This window comes from Lissotriton vulgaris, chromosome 1_1, assembly GCF_964263255.1.
Source record: "Lissotriton vulgaris chromosome 1_1, aLisVul1.2, whole genome shotgun sequence".
Taxonomy (NCBI): Eukaryota; Metazoa; Chordata; class Amphibia; order Caudata; family Salamandridae; genus Lissotriton; species Lissotriton vulgaris.
Window position 1 is genome coordinate 409,088,329 of NC_141685.1, and position 24,697 is coordinate 409,113,025.

Consider the following 24,697-nt stretch of genomic DNA (forward strand, 5'->3'; position numbering starts at 1 on the left):
AAGGGCCGCTTGGTCCCTCGTCCCGTGGGACGCGCGCTGGAGCGCGCCGGGAGAAGCCCGGGACAAGGGCGGGACCGTCTGTGGCCCTCCGTGGCAGGACGAGGCAGGGCCACGGACTTTGGTTCTGGGACAGGTTCTGGGTCCCCTGAAGTAGCCCGTATCAGACTTGGTAATTGAGCCCACCACCTATTCATTTTTATATTGGGACTAGTATTTTAACAGTATCAGGGAATATTATTTTGTTCCTTATTAAGACTTTTCAGATTTTTATAATTTGTTGTAAGTATTCTGAGAGAGTCAATTATGTCTAAAGGTAATAACGTCAACAACCGCCCTGCCTTAGCTACCCTTGACAATTACCTTGTAAAAGTGGCAGATAAAATTAACAAAGAACGCCTACCCACTATCATTGGGTCGGGGAGTCCCTCTGTTCCATTACCCAGTACACCCAAGTCACCTACATCTCTGTCTACCTCTCAAGTAGATGTTAGTTGCAACTTGGAGTTTTCTGTACTCCCAACCACGGCTACTCCGATAGAATCAGAGCCTAACTTGGTCACGTCCGAGGCTCCTCATGATACATTAGTATCAGGCTCACCAGCTCCAAGAGCCCAGAGAGTATTAAGATCTGGGAGGAGTTTTAGTAGGATAACCCTACCAAAACATGGGGGGGGGGGAAGGAAACATAAAAAAAGACCTGAGCCATTATCCAACAGTGCTGTTAGTGACCCAGTAGCAGTTATTAATAATCCTCAAGATAAGCTAGTTCCCGAGCAGCTAGAGCTCTTGATTAGCATTATTGATGCTAAGTTTGACAAAATTATTTAACCTTTAATGGACAAACTTGACACTATTTCAGTGGAGGTAAAGAGGTTGGGAGGCCTTTCGAGTTCTCATACAGAGTCAAATGTTAGCCTAGAAGCAGGTACAAGGGTTGATTGATTTATAACGGAGACACCAAAGATACCCAGAGGGGGATCATGCCCAGTTACTGTAGCTGTATCCAACCCTCTGCCTACGGTGTGTTAAAATACTCCCACTACTACAGTCCCAGTGGATAAGCCAGAGCCAATTAAAGAGAAGACTAAGCAATATTGTTATTCGCAGCCCGACTTACACCCAGACTGTGCACCATATTGCAAATGCTACTTACCAGTATGCATCTGTTCTTGGCATGTAGGGCTGCTGACATTCATATCTGTGCATAGATCGCCGCCTAGTGTTGGGTCCGGATGATTGCACATTGTTGTCCTGGAAGAGTCTTCGAAGTATCACGAGATAGGTGGCTCCTCCCCTGGACTACAGTGCGCATGGGCATCGCCTCCATCCCCAGATTGTTTTTAGCCATTGGCAGAGATGGAGTGAAGTATGTGAGTGATTACCATGCTATTGAGCATATATATATATGAAGACTGCAGCTGCTACAGGCGCCGGGGAGGAGGGTGGGCGATATGAATGTCAGCAGCCCTACATGCCAAGAACAGATGCATACTGGTAAGTAGCATTTGCAGTTCGAGGCATGTGGGCTGCTGAATTCATATCTGAGCATAGAATACATAGCAGTCCCTCCATTAACGGCGGCCGCCCGTGCCAGCTGCAGCAGTCTGAAAAAGTGTCTTGAGAACAGCCTGACCAACAGCTGCCTGCTGTTTGGAGTGCACGTCTACACAGTAATGTTTAGTGAAAGTATGTGTGGTAGACCATGTGGCTGCTCTACAAATATCTTCTAAGGGAATGTTACCTAGGAAAGCCATAGAGGCCCCTAACTTCCTGGTGGAGTGGGCTCTTGGTGGGATAGTGAGAGTGCGTTTAGCTTTAGCGTAACAGATTTGAATGCATTTCACAATCCACCTAGCGATCCCAGCTTTGGAGATAGCGTTTCCCTTGTGGTGTGAGGCAAAAGCAACGAAAAGCTGCTTGGTTTTGCGAAAATCTTTTGTCCTGTCCACATAGTACATCAAGGCTCTTTTAACGTCAAGGGTGTGGAGCATCCGCTCCGCCAGCGTCTCGGGGTTTTGGAAAAACACCGGCAACTCAATTGTCTGGTTCATATGGAATTGAGACACAACCTTGGGTAAGAATTTAGGGTTAGTGCAGAGCACAACCCTGTTAGCATGTACCTGGAAGAAAGGTTCTTGGATGGTGAGCGCCTGCAGCTCGCTAACCCTCCGTAGCGATGTAATTGCTACTAAGAAAGCAACCTTCCAAGTCAGAAACTGTAGCTCACAAGAGTGCAGTGGCTCGAAGGGAGGACCCATCAGTCTCGTAAGAACCACATTGAGGTTCCACTCTGGAGCTGGTGGGGTCCTTGGCGGAATGACTCTTAAGTCCTTCCAGAAAAGCCTTGATAGCAGGAACCCTAAAAAGTGACAGGTGTTGCCTGTTCTGAAGGTATGCTGCCATAGCAGACAGGTGAATGCGGATGGAAGAGTACGCCAAATTGCATTGATACAGGTGGAACAGGTAACAAATGATGTTTTGAATGGAAGCATCCAGCGGATCAATATTGTGGTTAACACAGTAAATGACGAACCTCTTCCATTTAGCCGCATAACAAGCTCTAGTAGTGGGCTTCCTTGCCTCCCGAATGATGTTCATGCAATCGGGAGGAAGATTGAGGTAGCCAAACTCTAGGACTTCAGGAGCCAGATCGCCAGGTTGAGCTGTTGCGGATCTGGGTGCTGAATGTCGCCATGGCTCTGCGTCAGAAGGCTGGGAGTGAGATGAAGCCTTTGATGCGGTACCACGGACAGTTCTAGAAACGTGGTGTACCATGGTTGGCGAGTCCACGTCGGAGCAACCAGGATGAGCGTCATCGAGTGCTGCCTGAGCTTGCGTGCCACCAGCGGTATCAGAGGTGCTGGGGGAAAAGCGTACGCAAATCTGCCTGACCAGCTCATCCACATCGCATTGCCGTGTGATTGCGGGTGTGGGAATCTGGCGGCGAAGCTTCGGCATTTTGCGTTCTCCTTTGTGGCGAACAGGTCAATCTCTGGATGACCCCACCTTTGGAAGTACGGTTGGAGTACTGATGGATGTATCTCCCACTCGTGCATTTGATGGCTGTGCCTGCTGAGCAGGTCCGCCATCTGGTTGTCCTTGCCCGGGAGATGCTCCGCCATGAGGAAGATGTTCCTCTGAATGGCCCACTTCCACATGCTCTGAGCCAGATGAGACAGCTGCGGAGAGTGTGTGCCTCCCTGCTTCTGAATGTAGTACATGGCTGTCATGTTGTCCGTCCGGATCAACACGACCTTGTTGCACAGCTGTACTTTGAACGCCTTTAAGGCCATGAAGATTGCCATCAGTTCCAACACATTGATGTGCATCTTCCTTTGCTGTAGTGTCCATAGTCCCTGCACTGTGTAGTGGAGTACATGCGCTCCCCATCCCTGGAGAGAAGCGTCCGTTGTCAGGATAATCTGCGGCACAGGCTCTTGGAATGGTCGGACCTTGCAAAGGTTTTGTGGATTCCACCAATGCAGAGAGTTGTATGCCCGACCGCTCACCAACACTAGGTCTGTCAGTTGCCCATGAGCCTGAGTCCACTGACGTGCCAGGCACTCCTGAAGCGGACGCATATGTAGCCTCGTGTGCGGGACAATGGAGATGCAGGAGGCCATCATGCCTATCAACTGCATGAACACCTTCGCCGGAAGCGAGTGTTGAGGTCTGAATCGTTGGATCAGCGTTTGGATACTGGCGATTCTCACTGAGTTTGGCTGCGCAGTGGCTGCCAGAGTGTTTATTGTCGCGCCCAGATACTGTCGTACATGGGCGGGCTGGAGATGGGATTTCGGGCAGTTCAGAGAGAATCCCAGATCGTGCAGGAGATGAATGGTGCGGGACACGTGGTCGGCGCACTGTTGTTCTGTTTTTGCTTGAATGAGCCAGTCGTCCAGGTAAGGGTAGACGTGGACGTTCTGGCGTCGCAGATGCGCCGCCACAGTCGCCAGGCACTTCGTAAAGACTCTTGGTGCTGTGGTGACCCCGAACGGCAGAACCCTGAACTGGTAGTGCTGGTTTAGGATCGTGAATCTGAGATACTTCCTGTGTGAAGGATGCAGGGGGATATGAAAGTATGCGTCTTTTAGATCCAACGTAGCCAGGAAGTCCCCCTGTTGAAGCAGAGGGAGCACCTGCTGCAACGTGAGCATATGGAAATGCTCCGAGAGAATGTACCAGTTGAGGGGCCTGAGGTCCAGGATGGGCCGCAGGGAACCGTCCTTTTTGGGGATTAGAAAGTACAGAGAGTAAACTCCCGTACCCCTTTCCTGCAGTGGGACGAGCTCTATTGCGCCTTTTTGCAGCATGACCTGAACTTCCTGCTGCAACAAGTGCAAGTGCTCGCCGGACATAGGACGGCTTCTTGGAGGTATGTTTGGTGGAGTGGAGGTAAGTTCCAGACAGTAACCGTACTGGATAAGAGACTTGACCCACCTGTCCGTGGTGATGGATCTCCACGCGGGCAGGAACTGCTGGAGTCTCCCCCCGACCGGTGTTGTGTGGTCGGGGGGCAGTGACAAGGCGTCACTGCTTGTTGGCGGCGGTGGACCTGGAGCTGTTGTTTCCACGTCCCCTGCCTTTGATGTTGTTGCCTCTGTAGCCACCTCTACCCTTGTTGGTGTATGAGGTTTGGGTATTGCCTTTATAGTACTGGGTGGATTGCGATGCCTGACCCCTTGAGGTGCCTCTGGTATTGGAGCGGCGAAAGGAGCCACCCCGAAACTGCTGAGATTGAAGGGCCCCCATAGACTTAGCAGTGTCTGTATCTTTTTTCATTTTCTCAAGCGTCGCATCCACCTCAGGGCCAAACAAGTGGTCAGGATTAACCGTCTGGGTTAGGATGGTTGTTTGTATATCAGGTTTAAACCCTGAAATCCTAAGCCATGCATGCCTTCTGAGCAACACACTAGTGTTGATCGCCCTGGAAGCCGTATCAGCCACATCTAGCGCACATTTTATGGAAGCGTTTGTGATGAGCTTTCTCTCTTGAATTAACATCTCCCCTGCCTCCTTGTACTGGTCAGGCAAGTGCTGCAGCAGTGCCTCTAGGGTGTCATAATGAGCCCTATCGTAGCGTGCGAGTAGGGCCTGAGTGTTCGAGATGCGCCAAATGTTAGCTGCCTGTGCAGCAATCCGCTTCCCTGAGGCCTCGAATATTTTCGACTCTTTGTCCGGGGGAGGAGAGTCACCAGTTGTCTGTGAGTTCGCCCTCTTGCGAGCGTTGGAAACAACCAAAGAGTCTAGTGGCAAGTGTCCCTTCATATATGTTGGATCCGAGGGCGCTGCCTTATATTTTTTATCAATGCGTGGATTGATGACACGTTCCCGAGTGGGCTCCTTGAAGACCTCCTGCGCGTGCTTGAGCACTCCCTTGAGCATTGGCAAAGTTTTGATTGACTTTTCGGCCACAGAGAAAGTGTCAAATAAAAAGTCCACATCCACAGGATCGGAGTGCAGCTCGACATCGTGGTTAGCCGCAGCTCTTTCGATTAGCGCGTTGAAGGCAGCAGAGTCCTCCGTTGGCGAAGGTTTTGCCGCAAAGAGATGCGGTTCCTGACCCGACTGCGGGTCCTCAGGGTCGCCTCCGGCCGACCAAGGTTCATGTTCCTCCTCCGGATCCGAGTACGCCGGATAGTTGTACTCGTCGTCCTCCTCGTCGTCATCCCCCGCGGTAGAGCGAGTTGGGGAACGCGGCAGGTCACTTGGGGACGCCGGCGTCAGAGGCGCTGAAGTACCCGCAGAGTCCTTTTTGTTCTTTAGAGGAATGCGAAAGTGTTCCAGCACCGGCTCTGTGGTGATTTTCCTTTTGAGGAGGGACAGTTTCCCAGTATTGGCGTCGATGAGGACTTCACGACGTTCTTCCTCCGCGAGTGGTTGGAGCCGAGGTTTAGACACTACCTGAGACGCTTTGGGCGTCGACACCTCCTTCGAGGGCACCCCCGCCCCCTGATTCGAAGCGAAGGCCTTCGGCGTCTACTTCGGCGGTAGGGTGAAGCGGATAGGCGTCTGTGCCTTGGACGGCTTCTGCGCGGGCTTCGACACCCCAGCCTCAGGGTCGGTAAGCACTGCGGCCTTTCGAATCCGTTGCAGGGACTCCTGGACCTTCTTCGTAAAGGCTGGAGAGGGAGTGACCATCTCGTTCGATTTCCCAGATTTGGGAGTGGTGTCGGCGAGAGGCACCGTCTTCGGAGTCGACGCGGCACCATCCTTGGCTCTGACGGCCGGGGCCGGGGAAGCCAGAGCTTTGGGATCGCCTTGACGCTTCTTCGAAGCCTTTTTCGGCTCGTCGACCGCGACAATCTTCGGCGCCGACGCAGCCGCGTCGGACGACTTTGCCTTCGGCACCGACCCTGAAGCCTTAGGGTCGGCCATGTTGGCGGGACTGTCGGCCATTTTGGATTTTTTAGGTTTTGACGCCTCCAGAGCCTTCTGTACGGCTTTCACTTTCGGTTTCGAAGCCGGAGCTGTTGAACCCGAGGGCTTCACTTTCGGTTTTGTAAATGTGAGTGGCACCTCCAAAATGTCCGTGGCCGGGCTCGTAGGCGGGGCTGCTGGACTAATAACAGGGTCTTGGGTAAGGCCCGAAGGCGATCCCTCGACCTGGGCCGCAGAATGGGGGTCGACCCCTGAGTCAGTCCGGGGGTGCTCCTCCTCGGAGCTATCCCCCACGGTGGCAATGGCCGTATCGTCGTCCCCTACCTCGTCGTCGGCTTCGTCAAACTCCTCGTCCCCTGCGTCATAGGCCTCCCCCTCGGACGCGGGGCTAGAGTCCGAAACCTGCTGGACATCGTCGTCTCCGACTTCTTCCTCGAAGATGTTGTCCGGCGGGGGCGCCGACAGCTTGGCCTGGAGTCTCGCAGCCCGACGAATCTTGAGGGTCTTCTTGGACCGGAACTTTGAGCAGGCCATGCACCTGGCCTCGTTGTGGTCCGGCGACAGACAAGTGTTGCACACTGGGTGCACGTCGAGGTGCGAGTATTTCGCGTTGCAAACCGGGCACCGTTTAAACGGAGTCCGTTCCATGTCTGGAGCGTCGTGTAGGCCCGTCCGCGCCGACAGCACGCGGAAGGGCAGCGAGAGTTCGGAGCTGGAGAAAACAGTAAACCCGAACTAAAACGATACCGGCGCCAAGCCTAAAGACCTTTTGGTCTCGAGTGAAGAAAGTTAATAACTATCGGTTCCGACAGAGGGAACCGACACACATCCGAACCCAATGGCGGAAAAAAACAATCTGGGGATGGAGGCGATGCCCATGCGCACTGTAGTCCAGGGGAGGAGCCACCTATCTCGTGATACCTCGAAGACTCTTCCAGGACAACAATGTGCAATCATCCGGACCCAACACTAGGCGGCGATCTTTGCACAGATATGAATTCAGCAGCCCACATGCCTCGAACGTGGCAGTTTTAACCAATGTCCCACCAGTCAGGGAGACGGGGCCTCATAGCAATCTGGAAACACATGAATCTTTGAAGAATAAAACCGTGGGTTGGCTTAACAGAGTGCGGTTTCCCATTAGCTTTGTCTGATCAGATTCTAACCACCACAAGAACTAATTGGATAGGGAAATCACATAAAAATATTAGTGGGGACTGTGTAATTTAAAATTTTAAAAACCCACACCTTGCCACCACCTCTTTGATACGAGCTACCTCTCGCCCACCGAATGACCAGGGAATTTCACTCAAACCCCTGGGGTTTTTCTATAGACATTTATTTGTCCAGCCTACCAACTATTTTGTGGGGAGTAGAGGTAGTGCCTCTAGTGTGTCTAGAGGTTTTGAGGTGGTAACATCTAATCGTTACCAATCTCCGAGTGGTTTAGACTCCAACGATTGACTGGACTCTGACCAGGCCCTCTCCCTGCCTTAAGTAGAAACTGTACCTTGTGGAGGAGAGTCAGAAGGAAATAATACAGGGCTCCCTGCCAACGTAAGTGAGCACTATGATTGCCGCATGATATACAGCTCTGTGGGTGAATCTGATGGGTGTATTGGGGCACTGCCTGTAGTAGATAGGCTAAGTGTAACCCTCCCTAATTCTAATGATATACTGGACAATCATTGTTTTAGTTCAACCATTACTACCCCCGTTGAAATTATGCAAATACCCACTGGGCCCCCAAGCTGTTTTATTGCCAGTTTGAATGTTGCGGGTTTAGCGTCCAAAGACGATTGCCTGGGGTAGTCAGAATTTGTTTATCTTTTTGATATCATATGCTTCCAGGAAACTTGGTGTAAAAATTTTACCGGTTATAACGGTTTTGTTTCTTACCAATTACCCGCTACGGCATCAACAGCTGGTAGAGCTAAGGGAGGGCTTTTGGTTTTGATTTCTGTCAAAATTCACATAATTGTTAAAAAACAGGTATTAGTGGGGGCCCATTCTCAGATTTTATGGCTGTTGCAGGAAGAAGGAAGAAATATCCTTTTAATTAATTTTTATAATAATATTTTCGACAGCACCAGGCATCTGGTGATTAATGCTTTAGAGAGTGCCTGGTAGACATCATAGCGGGTTCGAATGTTGTTTTTAAATTTATTTTGGCAGGGGATTTTAATATTGCAGTTTGTCCCCTCTCCAACCAAAGTACGTGTGGGGTCACCTATCGTTTTGGGGATGCCGATCTCCATTTCCCTCATAACAAGTGCGGGGAATCCCTGAGTAACTGCCTAGCGGCACATGATATGGAAATATTGGCGAATGAGAAGAACAATTTAGGTGAGAGTATCCCCACTTTTTCAGGTAGGGGGGCAAATACTGTTATTGATTTTATTTGTATTTCATCTAATCTTATCCCCTGGAGTTTGGCCCCTAGGGTCGTGGATATCATGCTTAGCGACCATAATTGTGTTACTATTGAGGCCACTCTCTGGAAAGAAAAACCTGTACCTGATTCGGGTGTTATTGTTAACATTGAACCCCATAGACCTAACGGTACCAGGCTAAGATGGAAAGGGGATAAATCTGAAACGACGTCTGATTCTATTATAAATAGCTGCTTATTAGAAATTACTGCAATCCTTGAGCATGCGGACGTCACAGTCGATCCTATTGGATATTTTATCAGAATTAATTCCTTTATTGACAAAAAGTTTACTAAATCAGCTGGGCGTAAGTCTGACCAACGAAGGGGATGGTTCGACCACACATGTACTATTGCGCTAAAAGAGCTTGAAGAGGCACTGGCAGCCATACCTAGAGCTAGGAGCCAGGTGTCCCAGCTTAGAATAATCTATAAGACAATAGTAAAGCGAAGGAAGACTGAGTTACAGCATGAGGCCTGGGATAAATTGACACAGTCGAAAAACTTAATTATTTTGGGCTACTGTTAATTGCCCGTTTCTTAAAGATGAGAAAGTACCATAACTAACATCAACGGTCAATATGGAAACATGGATTTCTCACTTTTCTACTATTTTTGACTCGGACAAAGCCCTGGGTAACCGTAAGGACTGTTGGCCCATTATCCCTTTGGATATTACCATTACTGAGGTTTTAGACAGCATTAGCGCTAGTAAAGGGGGAAAGGCTCAGGGTCCTGATGGGGTGCCCATCAACGTTTATAAGATATTCCCTGAGGTATGGGAACCAATGTTGGAAATAGTCTTTAATGCAGCCGTTTGTCATGGGATACCCCCAACCTGGGAGGAATCAATTATTATACCCATATTCAAGAAAGGTGATCGGGGGCATGTGAAAAACTACCGTCCCATTTCCTTGTTGGATTCCTCAGTGAAAATAATGAGCCAGGTACTTTTGGTTAGACTGGAAGAATGGGCAGAAACCAACGGTATCCTAGCAAACTGCCAGTATGGGTTTAGAAAAGGGCGTTGGACGATTGAGCAATGTTTAAATCTTGAACTTTTGATAGGGAAATACACCCAGGCCAAGAAGGGCTCTATTTATCTCTGCTTTGAAGATTTGAGCAGCGCCTTTGACATGGTGGACCACGCAATTCTCTGGGCAAAATTGATTGAAATGGGGGCCCCTGAGGGTATTGTCTTTTTTATGGCCCGACTATGTCAAATTACGTACCAGCGTTCGATATGGTTCTAATGGGGCGTGTACCACCAACTTTAAGATCGGGAGGGGTATAAGGCAGGGGTGTGTTCTCGCTCCCTTGCTTTTTACACTTTTCATTAACGAAGTGGACACCGTTCTACAGACAGTAGTGGTAGACGCTCCTAGAGTTAATGATATCAACGTCCCGTTATTACTCTACGCGGACGATGCTGTGCTACTGTCCAGTACCCCAATAGGCCTCCAACGCTTGATGGATGGGTTTTCACAGTTTATCAAGAGTAGAAAACTTGTGATTAACAAAACTAAAACCTATATCATGGAGTGTGGGCCGGGGCTGAGCAAGCCCCACTCTTATCATATAGAAGGACAAAGGGTCCAAAAAGTCGACAATTTTTGCTATCTTGGCATTACATTTTCTAAGAATTGCAGTTGGGCCATTGAGCATAAGAATGTTAGGGCTAAGATGATGAGGAGTGCCAAGGGGGTGTTTACTTTTGCCACCAAATTAGGGGAAAACGGATAAGAGACATGCTTAAGATCTTTCAGTCTAGATGTCTCTCCATTGCCCTCTATAGGGCAGGGGTTTGGGGTTTGGCCACGGCTCGGAGCCTTCAGGTGGAGGAGAATGTCTTTTTAAAAAGACTTTTGTGTCTGCCAAAATCTGCCCCTAATGATTTAGTCCATAGAGAACTCGGAATCCAATACTTAAATGATTTGATTCTCCTGAGACCACAATTGTTGTGGCGTTCCATTTGGCTGAAGGAAGAGGCATCCCTAAACAGAGACATCATTAACGATTGTCTCACTGTTGATAACCATTTAAAGATTCCATGGATTAAATACATTATCAACAGCTTTCAGGAGTTCTATGGCCTTAATATAAATACCGACAGATATGGGGCCTCAGACATATCTAAGTCTGAAATGACGAACATCTTTTTGAATTGTAAATCAGAGAGGCGGACCTGTAACAAAGGCAATTTATCCACCTGTGTGTTTTACAGTAGTATGAACGAAATAGCGGGCTATCAATCATATTTGACTCAAGTGACCAGAGTTTCTCATCAGTTTGTTCTAACAAGATTAAGGATGGGGATTGTGCATAACCTGGTTCCTTTCCCTTCCCTGAACAAGCACCCTGCTGGTCCTTGCCCGTGTGACAATATCTCTGCACAAAGCACTATGCACTTTCTTTTGCTGTGCCAATTGTATGGGAATTTCCGCAAAGCTTTTTTAAAACCTATTTTTGTCAAGTTTGGTGTCAGGACAGTACATGATTCTATGAAATTGCTTTTTAACTTGCACCATCCTGATGTTTGTTTTTTTACTGCTACTTTCCTGCTTAAAGCGATTAATGTCAGGAAAAGTATGAGTATTTAAATATTTATTCTATCCTCGCCTGTATATTATGTTACTTTTTAAATATTGGCTGTCTTATTGTAAATGTAATTGTATTGTAATTGTAATTGGAATTTTATTTATTATATGTGTGCTTTTATGGACATTGTTTTTTGTTCCGAATAAAGCCTTATGAAATGAAATGAATGAGGGACCCAATACCAATTGGTAAATGCACCTAAGGTACATGGAGTCCATTTTAACAGAGAGAGCAGGAAGCCTGGGGTCCTGGATAACTATGTCGAAAACCAGCAAAACACCAGGCAAAAAGTTGGGGGTAACCATAGTCAGATATCCAACTTCCTACAGTGTGGTTTCAATCTATTCACATGCAAGACCCAGTGAGGGTTCCTGGGGGTGCCAAGGTCAACCGAATAGGTAACCTCACTCTTCTTTTCTAAGATTGGATAGGGCCCACTACACTTGTCATGGAGGGCCCTGGGAGACAAAGGCTCCAACACACACACCAACTGTCCTGGGGTATACTCAGGCATAGTGGCATTTTGATCATACCAGTGCTTCATTAGCTCCTGGCTGGCCTCCAGTTTTCTGTTTGCCTTGTACATGTACTCCGCCATTCTAGATCTCAGGCCTAGCACATTGTCCTTAGCTTCTTTAAGAGGCTTCTTTAAAGACTCTCTTAGCAGACTCAATGGCCCCCTCACAGGGTGTCCAAACACCAGCTCAAAAGGACTGAAACCAACCCCTTTTTGTGGCACCTCCCTGTAGGCAAACAGTAAGCATGGGAGGAGGCCATCCCATCTACAATCCTCACCCTACCCAGGGTCACTAAGGTTGCTTCCACCACCTGCCTGTTCTGTACACCACCCTCCACCCCTACACTGACACTGGCAATCCCTGTGGATGGCCCCTTAGGGGGGAGCTTCTTGGTGCAGACAGCATCTCCCTGCTTATGCCCTGCCTGGTTACAGTCAAAGCACTTACCCACCTCTGAGGGATCAAAGAACCTACCAGGATTTCCAAGAAACCCCCTCCCTTTGAATTTAAGTTGGATCGGGCCCCCCCTCCTTGTGCAGGTTTTTGTGAGTCTTGGAGGACTCCTTAGGATTTTGACCTTCATTTCCCTGGGCTTTCCCCTGGGGAGGGACCTGTCCTCCTTTCTTCTGGTCACCCCCCTGATGCTGAATGGAAACCGGGGTTCTCACCCACTCATCAGCTGATTCCTCCAGCTCTCTGGGGTCTGTCAGCTTAGAGTCCACTAGATACTGGTGTAACTTCTCTTCTGTACAATGAGTCAAAATGTGTTCTTTCAAAAACAAATTATACAATCCCTCATATGTGTCAACTTTGTTACCAACAATCCAGCCTTCCAGTGCCTTTACTGAAACATCCCCAAAGTCTACCCAAGACTTTGAACTCCATTTCTGCGTGCCTCAAAACTTCACCCTGTACTGTTCTGCAGTCAGACCAAATCTCTTGACTAAGCATGCCTTCATCTGCTGGTATGATTCTGCATCCTCTCCCTTCAGGGTCAGGAGCCTATCCCTCCCAGCTACTGGAATCAACTCCCACAGGAGTGCACCCCAATATCTAGAGTGGACCCTACTCATTTTAAGGGCCCTCTTAAAAGCTGCTAGCCACTTGTCAATGTCATCACCCTCAGTGTACTTGGGTACTATGCCTCTGGGAAGTTTTGGTTCAAATCTACCACCCCTGGACATCTCAGCATCTTCTTCACTTTCGCTGCCACCATTCCTTTTCTCCTCTTCCCTATCCCATTTTCTCTTAGCCAATTCGAATATCTCCTTCTCCAAGGCAATCAACTCTAATTGAGCCTGAAGCTGTCTCTCTGCAAGGGACAGTAGTGGTACCTGAGTAAGGGACCCTTCTTCACTCCCACCACCACCTTGATTCACCTGGCTAACACTAGTCACAACGGGAAAGGTCTCATCCTCACCCCCCTCTCGGGTGAGGTTGGGGGGGGGAACATCTTCCCACTCCCTTGGGCTCTCCTCCGCTGCCCTGGCCCAGGCCTTTAGGGACTCAAGCAACCCTGCCTTCCTCATCTTCTTGGCAGGATGCAGCCCCCTAATCCTACACTGTTCTTTAAGATCCGCTATCTTAAACTGGGACAGTTTAGCCAGGTCCAGCTCCATGGTTCCATAGTTTTGGGTCACAAAAAACTAGGCACAATAGACTTAGAACAATTTGGAAAAATCAAAACAATGGATTAAAAACAGTTTACTCCAAATTCGAAAAATCAAACTCAAAAATTTTGTTCTAAGGCAATTTAGAGGATTTTTATAATCTTAAATTATTCACTTAAAGGTGTACTTTTTAAACACAAGTCCTCATCCCACCGCTGCCACCAAATGTTGGAAAGTGGGTTATTGGTAGGGGCAAATGTAGGTCTGCCACTGGCAATAAGGCCACTGACATGTGTTAGGACTCAGCATAGGTCTTAGAGAAGTATTCCTTTGCTCAACCCTTGGTAACGTGGCTGCGAGCGGACAGGCTTAACTTCAAAGACAGGTATGTAAAGCATTTAAAAACACAATTTCAGTAAATAATTAAGCCACAACACAAAATAAAAATCCAACATCAATTTATAAAAATAGGTAATATTTTTATCTTTTAAATGACACCAAAACTAAAATAATCCACTATAGGGAACCAGCGATATTAATTTTTGAAGATTAGTCACTTTCTAGTGCTTAGAAACCAACAGTGCCCCTTAAGTCATTTCGTTTTCTCTGTCAGGGACACACCTTTATAAATTGTTCTGAAGAATTCTCACCACTGTAGTGGGCCGCCTTCTTCAGCAAGCGGAGTCCAGTTAGAACACCTTCCTGGCGTTCTGTTTGCGGGTCCCAAAGTATCCAACACACAATCCAAGGTTCTGGAATCTCCAAGGGGTTCCTTGAAAGTGCAAAACTTCAATTCCGCAATCCACTTGAACAAAACCCTTACAAATCCACTGGTACTCTAGGTTTTGAATTCTTTGTGGGGCTGTCCAGGTGAGCTCTGTTAACCTGTAGCTTGCAGGGAGTTCCACTCTGGAGTCCTTTGGCAGCAAGGTAATCCACAGGGCTGCAGTTTCACTTGGTGCAGTCTCCAGAGGTCAGGCCTTGGAGTTCCTTGCACAGCAAAATCATCAGCAGGGCACTTCTTGCTTCATTCAGTTTCAAGCAGCAGATCTGGAGGGCTCTGCCCCTCTCAGATACTTATTCAAAATTCTCTGGGTCAAGCACCAGGTCAATGCTGGCCAATGAGAGCAGGGCAACTCCTCATAGTTATGACCACATCCTGTGGAGTGTGGCATTAGTTTGCCCCAGAGTGCATCATTCTTCCAAATCCATAATGGCTGATTTTCCAGCAAGGAGATAAGAGCTGGCTAAACACCCCCCTGGGATGTCTTATTTCCATGGACTCTCCCCCTACCATCTGCACATACATTCCTTAAGCCTAGCCCTGACTCTGGGTCAACACTGTCATAGTGGACTGAAACCCAGGCCTCCCCCTCTGCCTTTTAAGAGCATAGTTTACAATGCCACCTCCTGGCCTGGCATTCCTATAGAACAGCACACTGCCCTTCCTGCAACCTGGCTAAGCCACTTAACTCTGACCAATCAGGGCAGACCACAAAGGCTGAATTTGTACTTACAAACAAGAATGCCTCATAACGTATTGTATGTACACTTTAGGAGAAATTCAACAATATGATATTGTTGGATTTACTACTACCATTCTGGGAAGTCTTTGAATGGTCCGGCTAGTCCTCTCCTTTCAATATTTATTAATCAATCACTTTCTACCATGTTAACCTATGGGCCATGGGGTTTGCAATGGGGAAAATGACCTGGGCCGCTTTTCAAGAACCAGGGCTTATAAAACCATATTTAATAAGTATTTCCCTAATTTCTACAGGACCCCCACCCCCTGTGCAACTAGGGGAGACTTCAGGGGTTTTGAATCTGCAGAAATCATGCAGATTATCCTTACCCAATTCTTCTAGCATCAAAGTCGATTTTGTGCAGCTCTTTAACACAATATGGGGAGTGACATGTACAATTTCACTTTACCCAGGCATATAAAAACTCATTTTATAAGGGCGTACCTCATAGATAACCTGACCCCCCACCCATGAGATAAAGTCGAGTTTGGGCACAATTTAAGGTTTAAAAGCTGTCCTGGCCACCAGGGATATTTTTTAACTGACCTTAGGCTTCAGCACTGCACACATGCTAGTGCAGAAAGTCTGCTGGCCACTAAACTGCTATGCCCCAGGATACTGGAGACTTCTAGGTAGTTTCAACCCCCTGCCCTATTACATACTAGGGGCTTATGGGGTAGGTCATGCCAATTACAGGGGTACCCAACCATACCATAGTGTACCCTAGTGTATGTTGGGTGTCTAAACTGTATTCTAATGTGTTCCTTTTAGCTTGGCACTGGCCCTGGGCCTGGGCCTGGTTGAACAAAGCCCAGGGTCAGCCAGAGTCAGTTACCACCAGTTCCAGTCAGCAACAAGTTAGGGGGTGCCCAGGGCACAGGATGACTTTGCAACATTATGCAAATGTTGGTTGTCAGCTTCAAAGCAACGCTGCCTTGCTTAGCTCCATTGGAACTAGTCAACAGCTGATTTCCAAGCTTCAAATCCTTTAATCTCTCCTGGGAGAAGTTAAGGCCTTACAGTCTAACCAGTGGACATGACTATTGAAAGGTTAAGGAAAGGGAGAAAGGATGAAAGAGACATTTTAAAGTAAACTCTGACACCGCTCTTTGTAAAAATATTATTTTCATCCTTAAAACTACACTGTTAAGTAAAATAACAGTGTATGTAGGTAAATGCCTCTAGTTTACCTACTGCTGAGTTTCGTTTACCATCTGAGAGGCTGGGTACATTTATTCAAAATAACAATCCATAAGAAATACCAGCATCAGATTCAAAGCCCAAAGCAGAACCCCAGTAGATTGAAAATAATCCTGCAATTTCTTTAAGACCTTATAAATAAGGTAGAAAATAAACAAGTAACCCTTCTCATGTGAGCAGATAAATGTCAATAATGTAAGCAAGTTAACCCTTTTTGGTCCCTAAATTAGGAACACCCCAAACAAGAGAATAACAAACTGCATAATCAAAAAAAATATTTGCTTTAAGTGGGTGTGAATGTAAATGCATACACAATCAGCAGACAATTATAGACATATTCTATCATCTCTGTACATCAAGATGTGAGGGATGAAAAGGACAGGCAGAGGCAATCTACGAAATGGGATGCAATTACCCAAATGAAATATTTATGAAATCCTCTAGTCCGCTGTAATAGCCACTTATCTCAACCAAGAAACAGCCAACATTCATGCTGAAGACATATTGGGAACAATGTTAAATGAAGTCCTCAAAGTAGAGGTTTTATAAAGGTGGGAGTATAGGATGGGGGACATCTATTGTTGACTACCTCTAGCACTCCTCTACTGCTGTAATGGTAGAAATACTTTTGATGTTGGTGGGAGTAAGTTGTTGCCTAGGCCTGTTGATCTACAATTCTACAAGTGGAACTGAAGTACCAGTGAGGTAAAAAGAAAAAACTATAGCCCTGCTCTGCTTAAACCTCTCCAAGGAGTGGTCTACCTATTCTCCGAATAATGTTTGGCCATCTAACAGCACAGCAGTGATGAATGCTTGCCAATCACATAAGAAATTTGTGGAGAGCATCCAAGCAGGCCTGCTCAAGCACACACAATGCTCCCTATAAATGTAACTACTATGTCCCCACGTGGACTGCTTAGCTATATTCATATACTTCAAATTGGGAGAATGGGACTCTCAAGGGGTTAGCTCCACCATCTCCTAAAGTACATAAGTGTAGCAAACAATGATGTCTTTACAAACTCTAAGAGGAAAAAAAAAAACATAAATATTACAAATTTGTCTTTCTGGATTCTCTCTCCGTTGCTCCTGAAGCAAATGAAGTGGTTTGTAGTTTAACAAATGATATCTGGAACTTTAGATAGTCTAGTATCAGATGTGTAAATAAGAAAAATAGATTAGACGTGACCAGCTTGAGCTTCCTAGCCACATGTCCATTCACAGCTGATATCGAAAGGGGTCTTTCCCATGCTGCATTAACAGTATCCAGCAATGCCTCATTAAATAATAGGGTTTGATATTTGCAAGAAAGAATATATGTGACAAGGGTGGTGCAAAGAGTAAGGGAATTCCTAATTTTCTGCAACCTTCACTACTGGGAACATAGTCAATTCGCGCTCCAAAGGAGTGCGGATGCCAGTACCATTTCTGAGCATATGTAAAGTGCCATGTCTGAATGTGGGAGCATGCCATAAGCTGTGACCTCGTTATTCTCAGGATGAAAAGGCTCAGTGAACCCCCAAAAGTGACAGAGTCAAACAAATCAGATAATATAGCCACAGTTGCAGACCTTGTGATTCTTTTTAATAAACAGATTTTATTCGTCAAAATAACATATATGATGCAGATCTCTGAATCCCAGAGACGACTACAGCATCTACGATACAAAAGAAATTGACTGACCATTTTACTCATGGAAGACAGGAGAATATGAAAAGCAATACAAAAATAAAAAATCAATCCCCACAAACACCCAACTTCCCCCCTACCCTCCCCACCCCCCACTGCACCGTCTCCTTATTCGAAGCAGCAGATCTCTAAGCCAAACTGCCCAGAGTCTACCCTGAGGCCCAATGTTGACATCACGTCCTGACGTTAGAATAAAAGCAACCCAAAACAGAGCAGGAAACGGAGGACGCCAACAGGTCACCCGGGGTCGCGCTCTGGCCCTCCCGCGGTGGCTCCAAGTCTAAGCATCGATAATCCACCCAACGCTTCCAGATCTTGTAGTGCTTACGGGGGCACCCCCTAGCTTCAAAAATGGGAATCTCGAGGTCCATACAAAAGTCCAGACCTCTTTTCCAGGTCGAGACCGAGCGTGCAACTACCGCCTTCCAGGCTCAAGCTATATCTCTCTTCGCTAATGTAAAGCCTAGGAGGATAGGTGGCGCTTATAGATATTGCCCCAACCCCTTCCATCACATGAAGGAGGACAAGTTTTGGTGAGTGAGGGAGCTCCCACCCCAGTACTTCAGAGAGGTTAGCCAGAACCCCCCGCCCGAATCGCGCAAACGATATTCAGTGCCAAATAGTGTGTAGAAGGGTCCCCTCCTCGTGCCCACAATGAAGACACACCGGGGAAGCTACAAAGCCCGCCCTCCAGAGCCTAACCCTGGTAAAATAGACCTCATGGAGGTATTTAAATTGAATAAGCTGCAGGCTCACCGCAACAGCCGCCTCAAGCGGGGAGGCCACGGCCTCCGTCCAGTCCTCTTCCTCCATCTGACCTCCATCTCCCTCCCAGAACTCACGCAGACGCTGCAAGGAGGGGGAACAGTGCGTAACTAGGGATTGATCGATATTAGAGATCTTATGATTGAGAAGATCTCCCATAAATACCTTAGCCTCTACTGGGCTAAAGTCGGGCAACGAGTCCAGGCCCACTAAGCTGGGGGAAATAGCGTGTCTAAATTGTAAATATTTGAAAAATTGGGTCTTTGGCATCTGGAAATCCTTCTGGATATTTTGAAAGGATTTTAAAGTGGTGCCCCGCATGACATCCCCCAGAGTGGAAATTCCAATGTTGTCACAGTCACGAAACCCAGAAAGATTCAACAACTGTGGGAAGCGACCATTGTACCAAAGTGGGGTCTCCCGAGTCAATCTATTCCACCAGCCCATCTTCCGCAAAGCCTGCCTCCAAAGCTGAAAAACGATCCGCGTTGCCGATGGCAGGAGACGCCTCAGCGGGGCAGAATAAAGGTGTGTGTAGGGACTGGCCACCCATGCACTGCCGCTCCACGGCTTAGGCTGGATCCGCTCTGTCCCCATACCACCAATCATTTAGGACAAGTAGATGCAATGCAATATAATAGGACCAGGTATTGGAGGTTGCCAGCCCCCCACAATATGTAGATAAGAAAGATGTCCGGACCGCTACCCTTACCGCTCCCCCATCCCCAAGAAACTGACCTAAGACAGAGTTCACCTGCCGGAACCATATGGGGGGAATCGGGTAGGGATGATTTTGTAGATGGTACAATAGTCGCGGGAGCGACACTATCTTAAAGATGGCCGATCGGCTGTAGATGGACAGGAGTATATGGGACCAGGTCTTAATATGCTCACGCACATGCACCCACACAGAACTAAATTCCGCACAAAGGCCGCGGGGGGGGGGAATCGGACAAACACGACCCCAAGTATTTCATGACCCCATACACCACTTGGACCAGAGACGCCCAATTACTGAGTTCCCCGACCTCCAAATACCCACAAGGTGGACTTCTGAGGGTTCATATATAAACCATGGTTTCCCCGAAGATCTGCATGATATGCATCAATCGAGAGCCCGTAAGATCCAGGTTAGTAAGGAAAAACAATAAATCGTCCGCATAGAGGGCGATTCGATCGGAGAGACCATGTGCCCACTCAAAGCCAGACACCTGAGCGTCCATCCACACCCGAGTAGCCAGGGGTTCCATTGCTAAAGCAAAAAGATATGGGGAAAGCGGACACCCCTGCCTGGTGCCCCGCCCTATGGAAAACTTCAGAGACGAAGCCAGGAACTCGCACCGATGCCGTCAAGTCAGTGTACAACAGAGTTAGGTAGGACAAAAAACGTGGCCAGGAATTCAGCCACCGCAGGAGCGCAAATAAATAGACCCAACTCACGGATTCAAACGCCCTATCCATATCTGCCAACAGAAGCGCTGCCCACTCTCCCAGACCCAGGATCGTCGCGACCGCCATGTATGCCTGCATGATGTTGTGGCGGGTTGCGCGCTAAGGCATAAACCCAGCCTGGTCAGGATGCAACAGCAGGGCGATATGAGGGTGGAGGCGGTTCGCCAATGCATTGGCTAAAATCTTAGCTTCCACGTTCAGGAGGGAGATAGACAGTCAGAATATCATGCCTCATATCGCCCTATCGGGCTTATCAAAGACCCCTATCTCCGGATGCCTCCAGTCACTGGGCAGGCATCCCCAGTCCCTGACCTTCTATATCAATCTACAATAGTGGGGCCCCAGCTGCCGAAAATATTACTTAAAGAATTCTCATGTGATTCTTTTTCTAATCACCATCACATTACTGCCAATATCAGAGGCCTGTTGCCACCTCTCATCACAACCTAGGATGGCTAAAACTCTCCAGAGTTCCCTAAAAGATGTCATCACCAATATCACATGTTTAGTTCTCTAATTTGGAAAATATGTGTATCGATTATATTGTTAGGACTGCAGAATTCTGAGTGATACTGTAAACATTGTCATGTTAAACATGTTCTTCTTGAACTGTTTGGAGGAAGAAGATGACTTATGTTTGTAATGTTCACTTTCAAAAACATGATGTGGTAATACAGATAAGTCATGGTCCATGTAGATTGTGTTGCACATTACTTATAAAAGGTCAGGCAATACAAAAAATATTGTTTCAAATAATAAACCTTAGCACTTATTGAACCAATTTCCCAAAACAATTCAAGAGTAAGAATCAAGCACTACATTTCTTATTTCACAACCCATAGGCAACAAGGAACTAAAAATCGTCTCACCTACAAGTGAGAATTAAATATCAATATAAAATAGCTATAAGATTAATACCTTTTCTTTGCATTTCTCACAGTAATATGCATTGCTACCTTCTAGAATCTCTCCTCTAACAAATTGGTCCAAAGAAATTTCTAAACTTTGGCAAGAGGTGACTCCAAGGTTGAGGGCCATGAAAGCTTCTTCACGTTCATACCTGCAAAGAAAAGATATGAAGGAGACTTTTTCAGTCGTTAATACCATAACCCAAAGAACTTGCAGAAAATACATTTAGTCTGCATGCAAACACCATCACCATTATTGTCGGCCAAATTCCTGAAAGCTCAATTGTGATGAGGGAAGGAAGCACCAGCGTGCAGTACCCAAGAGAGTAGCTCAATTGCTTTCACAATCCAACCAAAGCCAGAACCAACTACCAATCTCAACAGTAGGAGCCAGAACTTTACATTCACATTCTAGAGCAGGATGCAAGCGAGTAAAGATAGAATATCAGACACCACACACTTTCCCATAGAGAAACCGAAAGACCACAAAAATGTCCAAAATAAAAGCTAAAGAACATATAGTACAATACTGAAACAAGAACAATGGAAGTCCATGAAAGTACAAGTGCTAAAAAAAAAACAGGTCCTCAGACGAGTAAAACCTCAAAAGGATATATCATCTCTCAGGTAAAAGGTCTTTGAGTAACTTTTGCGTGCAACATAAGGAAAATGCTAATTACCAGTATGGATCTGTTCATGGCATGTAGAGCTGCAGAGTCGTACACTGTGCATAGATCACCATCTGGTGTTGGACTCGGATGCTTGCACCTTGTTGTCTTGGAAGAGTCTTTTGTAGTCACGAGATAGGCAACACTTCCCTTGGATGATAGGGCGCATGGGCATCGACTCCATCCTCAGATTGTTTTTCGCCATGATGGGAAACGATGGAGTTAGTAAGAAGTAAAAGAGATGTCCGTGTGAACGTATCTAATTAAGATACCGGAACAGATACAGGTTCCGGGGAAGCATGTGGGCGTGTACGACTCTGCCGCTCTACATGCCAACAACTGGTAAGTAGCATTTTCCATTTGCGGCATATGAGCTGCAGATCGTACACTGCATAGACTGTACAGTAATGTCTCCCTTAGCGGTGGTCACCTGTATCTGTTGCAGTGGTTTGAAAAAGTGTCCTAAGAACAGCCTGGCCTACAGAAGCCAGTTTAGCCGCACGTCAACACAATAGTGTTTGGTGAAGGTGTGTGGTGTAGACCATGATGCTGCTTTACAGATGTCATTTAACCCCTTCAGTGCTGATGACAAAGCCAGCTCGTCATGGGTGTTACCTGCGCTGTGCTTATGACGAGCTGGCTTTGTCATGAACAATGGAGATTTGCCATATTCAGCACCCAGCGCGAAAACCCCTAGCACCCAAGGTGTTAAGGGAATGTTCCCTAAGAATGCCATGAAAGCCCCTAGTTTGCGTGTTGAGTGCGCCCTAGCGGGAATTGATAATGTGCTTTTAGCCTTTTGGTAGCATATTTGAATGCATTTGACTATTCACCTAGCAATCCCAGCTTTGGAGATGGGGTTTCCTTTATGAGGTGGTGAGAGGGCTCCAAACAGTTGTTTTGCCTTTCTAAAAGGCTTAGTCCTGTCAATGAAAAAAAGTAGGGCTCTTGACGTCAAGAGTGTGAAGAGCGCTCTCTGCTACAGAGTCCGGGTTTTGGAAAAACACTGGTAACTCAACTCATTGGTTAAGATGAAAAGCAGAGACTAATTTAGGAAGGAATTTTGGATTTGTTCTAAGAACCACCTTGTTAGAATGTATTTGTAAGAATGACTCTTGTATGGTTAAAGCCTGGATCTCACTTACTCTCGTGTGAGAGGTAATTGCGACAAGGAAAGCTACTTTCCATGTGAGGAACCGCAGTTCACACTTGTGCAGATGTTCAAATGGGGGACCCATGAGCCTGGTAAGGACAATGTTTAAATTCCACGCTGGAGAGGGTGGCAGTATGGGAGGAATTATCCTTTTATTTAATTGCAGGTACTATAAATAGTGACAAGTGTTCTCTGTTTTGTAAATAAGCAGCAAGTGCAGCTTGATGTAATCTTATGGATGAATATGCTAGATTACACCTTTGTAAGGGTAACAAATAGCAAATGATGTCCTGGATTGAAGCATCCAGTGGATCGATTTTATTGTTATTGTAGTAGATGACAAATCTTTTTCATTTTGCTGCATATCAAGCTCTAGTAGTAGGGTAACTAGCTTCTTTAATAATATTCATACAGTCCGGTGGAAGGTTAAGGTAACCGAACGCTAGGACTTCAGGAGCCAGATTGCTAGATTCAATTGCCCTGAATCGGGGTGCCTTATCTCTCCATGGTTCTGCGTTAGCAACGTTGGGGAGAGACGTAGTTTTTGGTGTGGAACTACTGAGAGTTGTTGTGAACCACGGTTGCCGTGCCCATGTGGGAGCCACCAGGATCATGAGAGAATTTTGATTTTGTCTAAGCTTGCTTACTAGGGGAATCAGTGGGATTGGTGGAAAAGTGTACGCAAATCAGCCTGACTAGTTCATCCATATCGCTTTGCCTTTGGACAAAGGGTGTGGAAACCTGGCGGCTAAGATTGGGCATTTTGCGTTTGCATGCGTGGCAAACCGATCTATGTCTGGTTGACCCCACATTTGGAAAAATGGTTGAAGTTGAGCTGACGTTCCCATTTGTTTATCTGCTGTGTCTGTCGACTTAGCAGATCAGCAATCTGATTGTGAACCCCTGGAAGGAGGTCTGCCAGAAGGTATATGTTTTGTGGAATGGCCCATCTCCATGTGCTTTGCACCTGCTGCAAAGAATGTGTGGCTCCTTGTTTTTGTATGTAATATATGGCTGTCATATTGTCAGTCCGGACTAGGACAGTCTTGTGGTGTAGATGTGCTTGGAATGATTTTAATGCTAGAAATATTGCCAGTAATTCTTGGTGACTGATGTGCAGCACTTTTTGTTGAGTGGTCCACTTGCCTTGAATTGTGTGGTTTAGGGGATGGGTTCCCCAGCCGGTGATTGATGTGTCTGCTGTTAACAATATCTGTGGAACCGGCTCTAAGAACGGCTGCCCTCTGGAAAGGTTTTGTGTGTTCCACCACTACAGAGAGCGACATATGTGTCTGTTCACCAACACCAGATCTGTAAGTTGTCCCTGAGCCTGGTTCCACTGACGTGCTAGGCATTCTTGTAAGGGGCGCATCTGGAGTCTTGTGTAAGGTACGATGAAAATACAAGATGCCATCATTCCTAGGAGTTGCATGAACATCCGCACTGGTAGGGAATGCTGTGGCTGAAATTTGGTGATTAGGGTTTGTATACTGGCTATCCTGGCTGGATTGGGATATGCCAGAGCTTTGGAGGTATCTAATGTGGCGCCTAGATCAATCAATCAATCAATCCATTTGTAGAGTGCACTACTCACCCGTGAGGGTCTCAAGGCGCAGGGGGGGGGGGGGGGGGGTGCTGCAACTGCTCGAACAGCCAGGTCTTGAGAAGTCTCCTGAAGGTCAGCAGGTCCTGGGTCTGTCGCAGGCCGATAGGGAGGGTGTTCCATGTCTTGGCGGCAAGGTGGGAGAATGATCTGCTGCCAGCGGTCGCTCTTCATGTAAGGGGGACGGTAGCGAGG

General features: G+C 47.0%; 1 protein-coding gene across 3 annotated transcripts in view; it reads right to left on the minus strand.

Moving 5' to 3' along the window:
- USP24 (ubiquitin specific peptidase 24) overlaps positions 1-24,697 on the minus strand; it is a 1,909,144-nt gene that overhangs the window by 692,920 nt on the left and 1,191,527 nt on the right. For all 3 annotated transcript variants that reach the window (XM_086952711.1, XM_086952716.1, XM_086952707.1), the window contains exon 46: positions 21,089-21,230. In XM_086952711.1, coding sequence (XP_086808837.1) covers positions 21,089-21,230 — 142 coding nt within the window. The remainder of the gene's footprint in view (positions 1-21,088; positions 21,231-24,697) is intronic.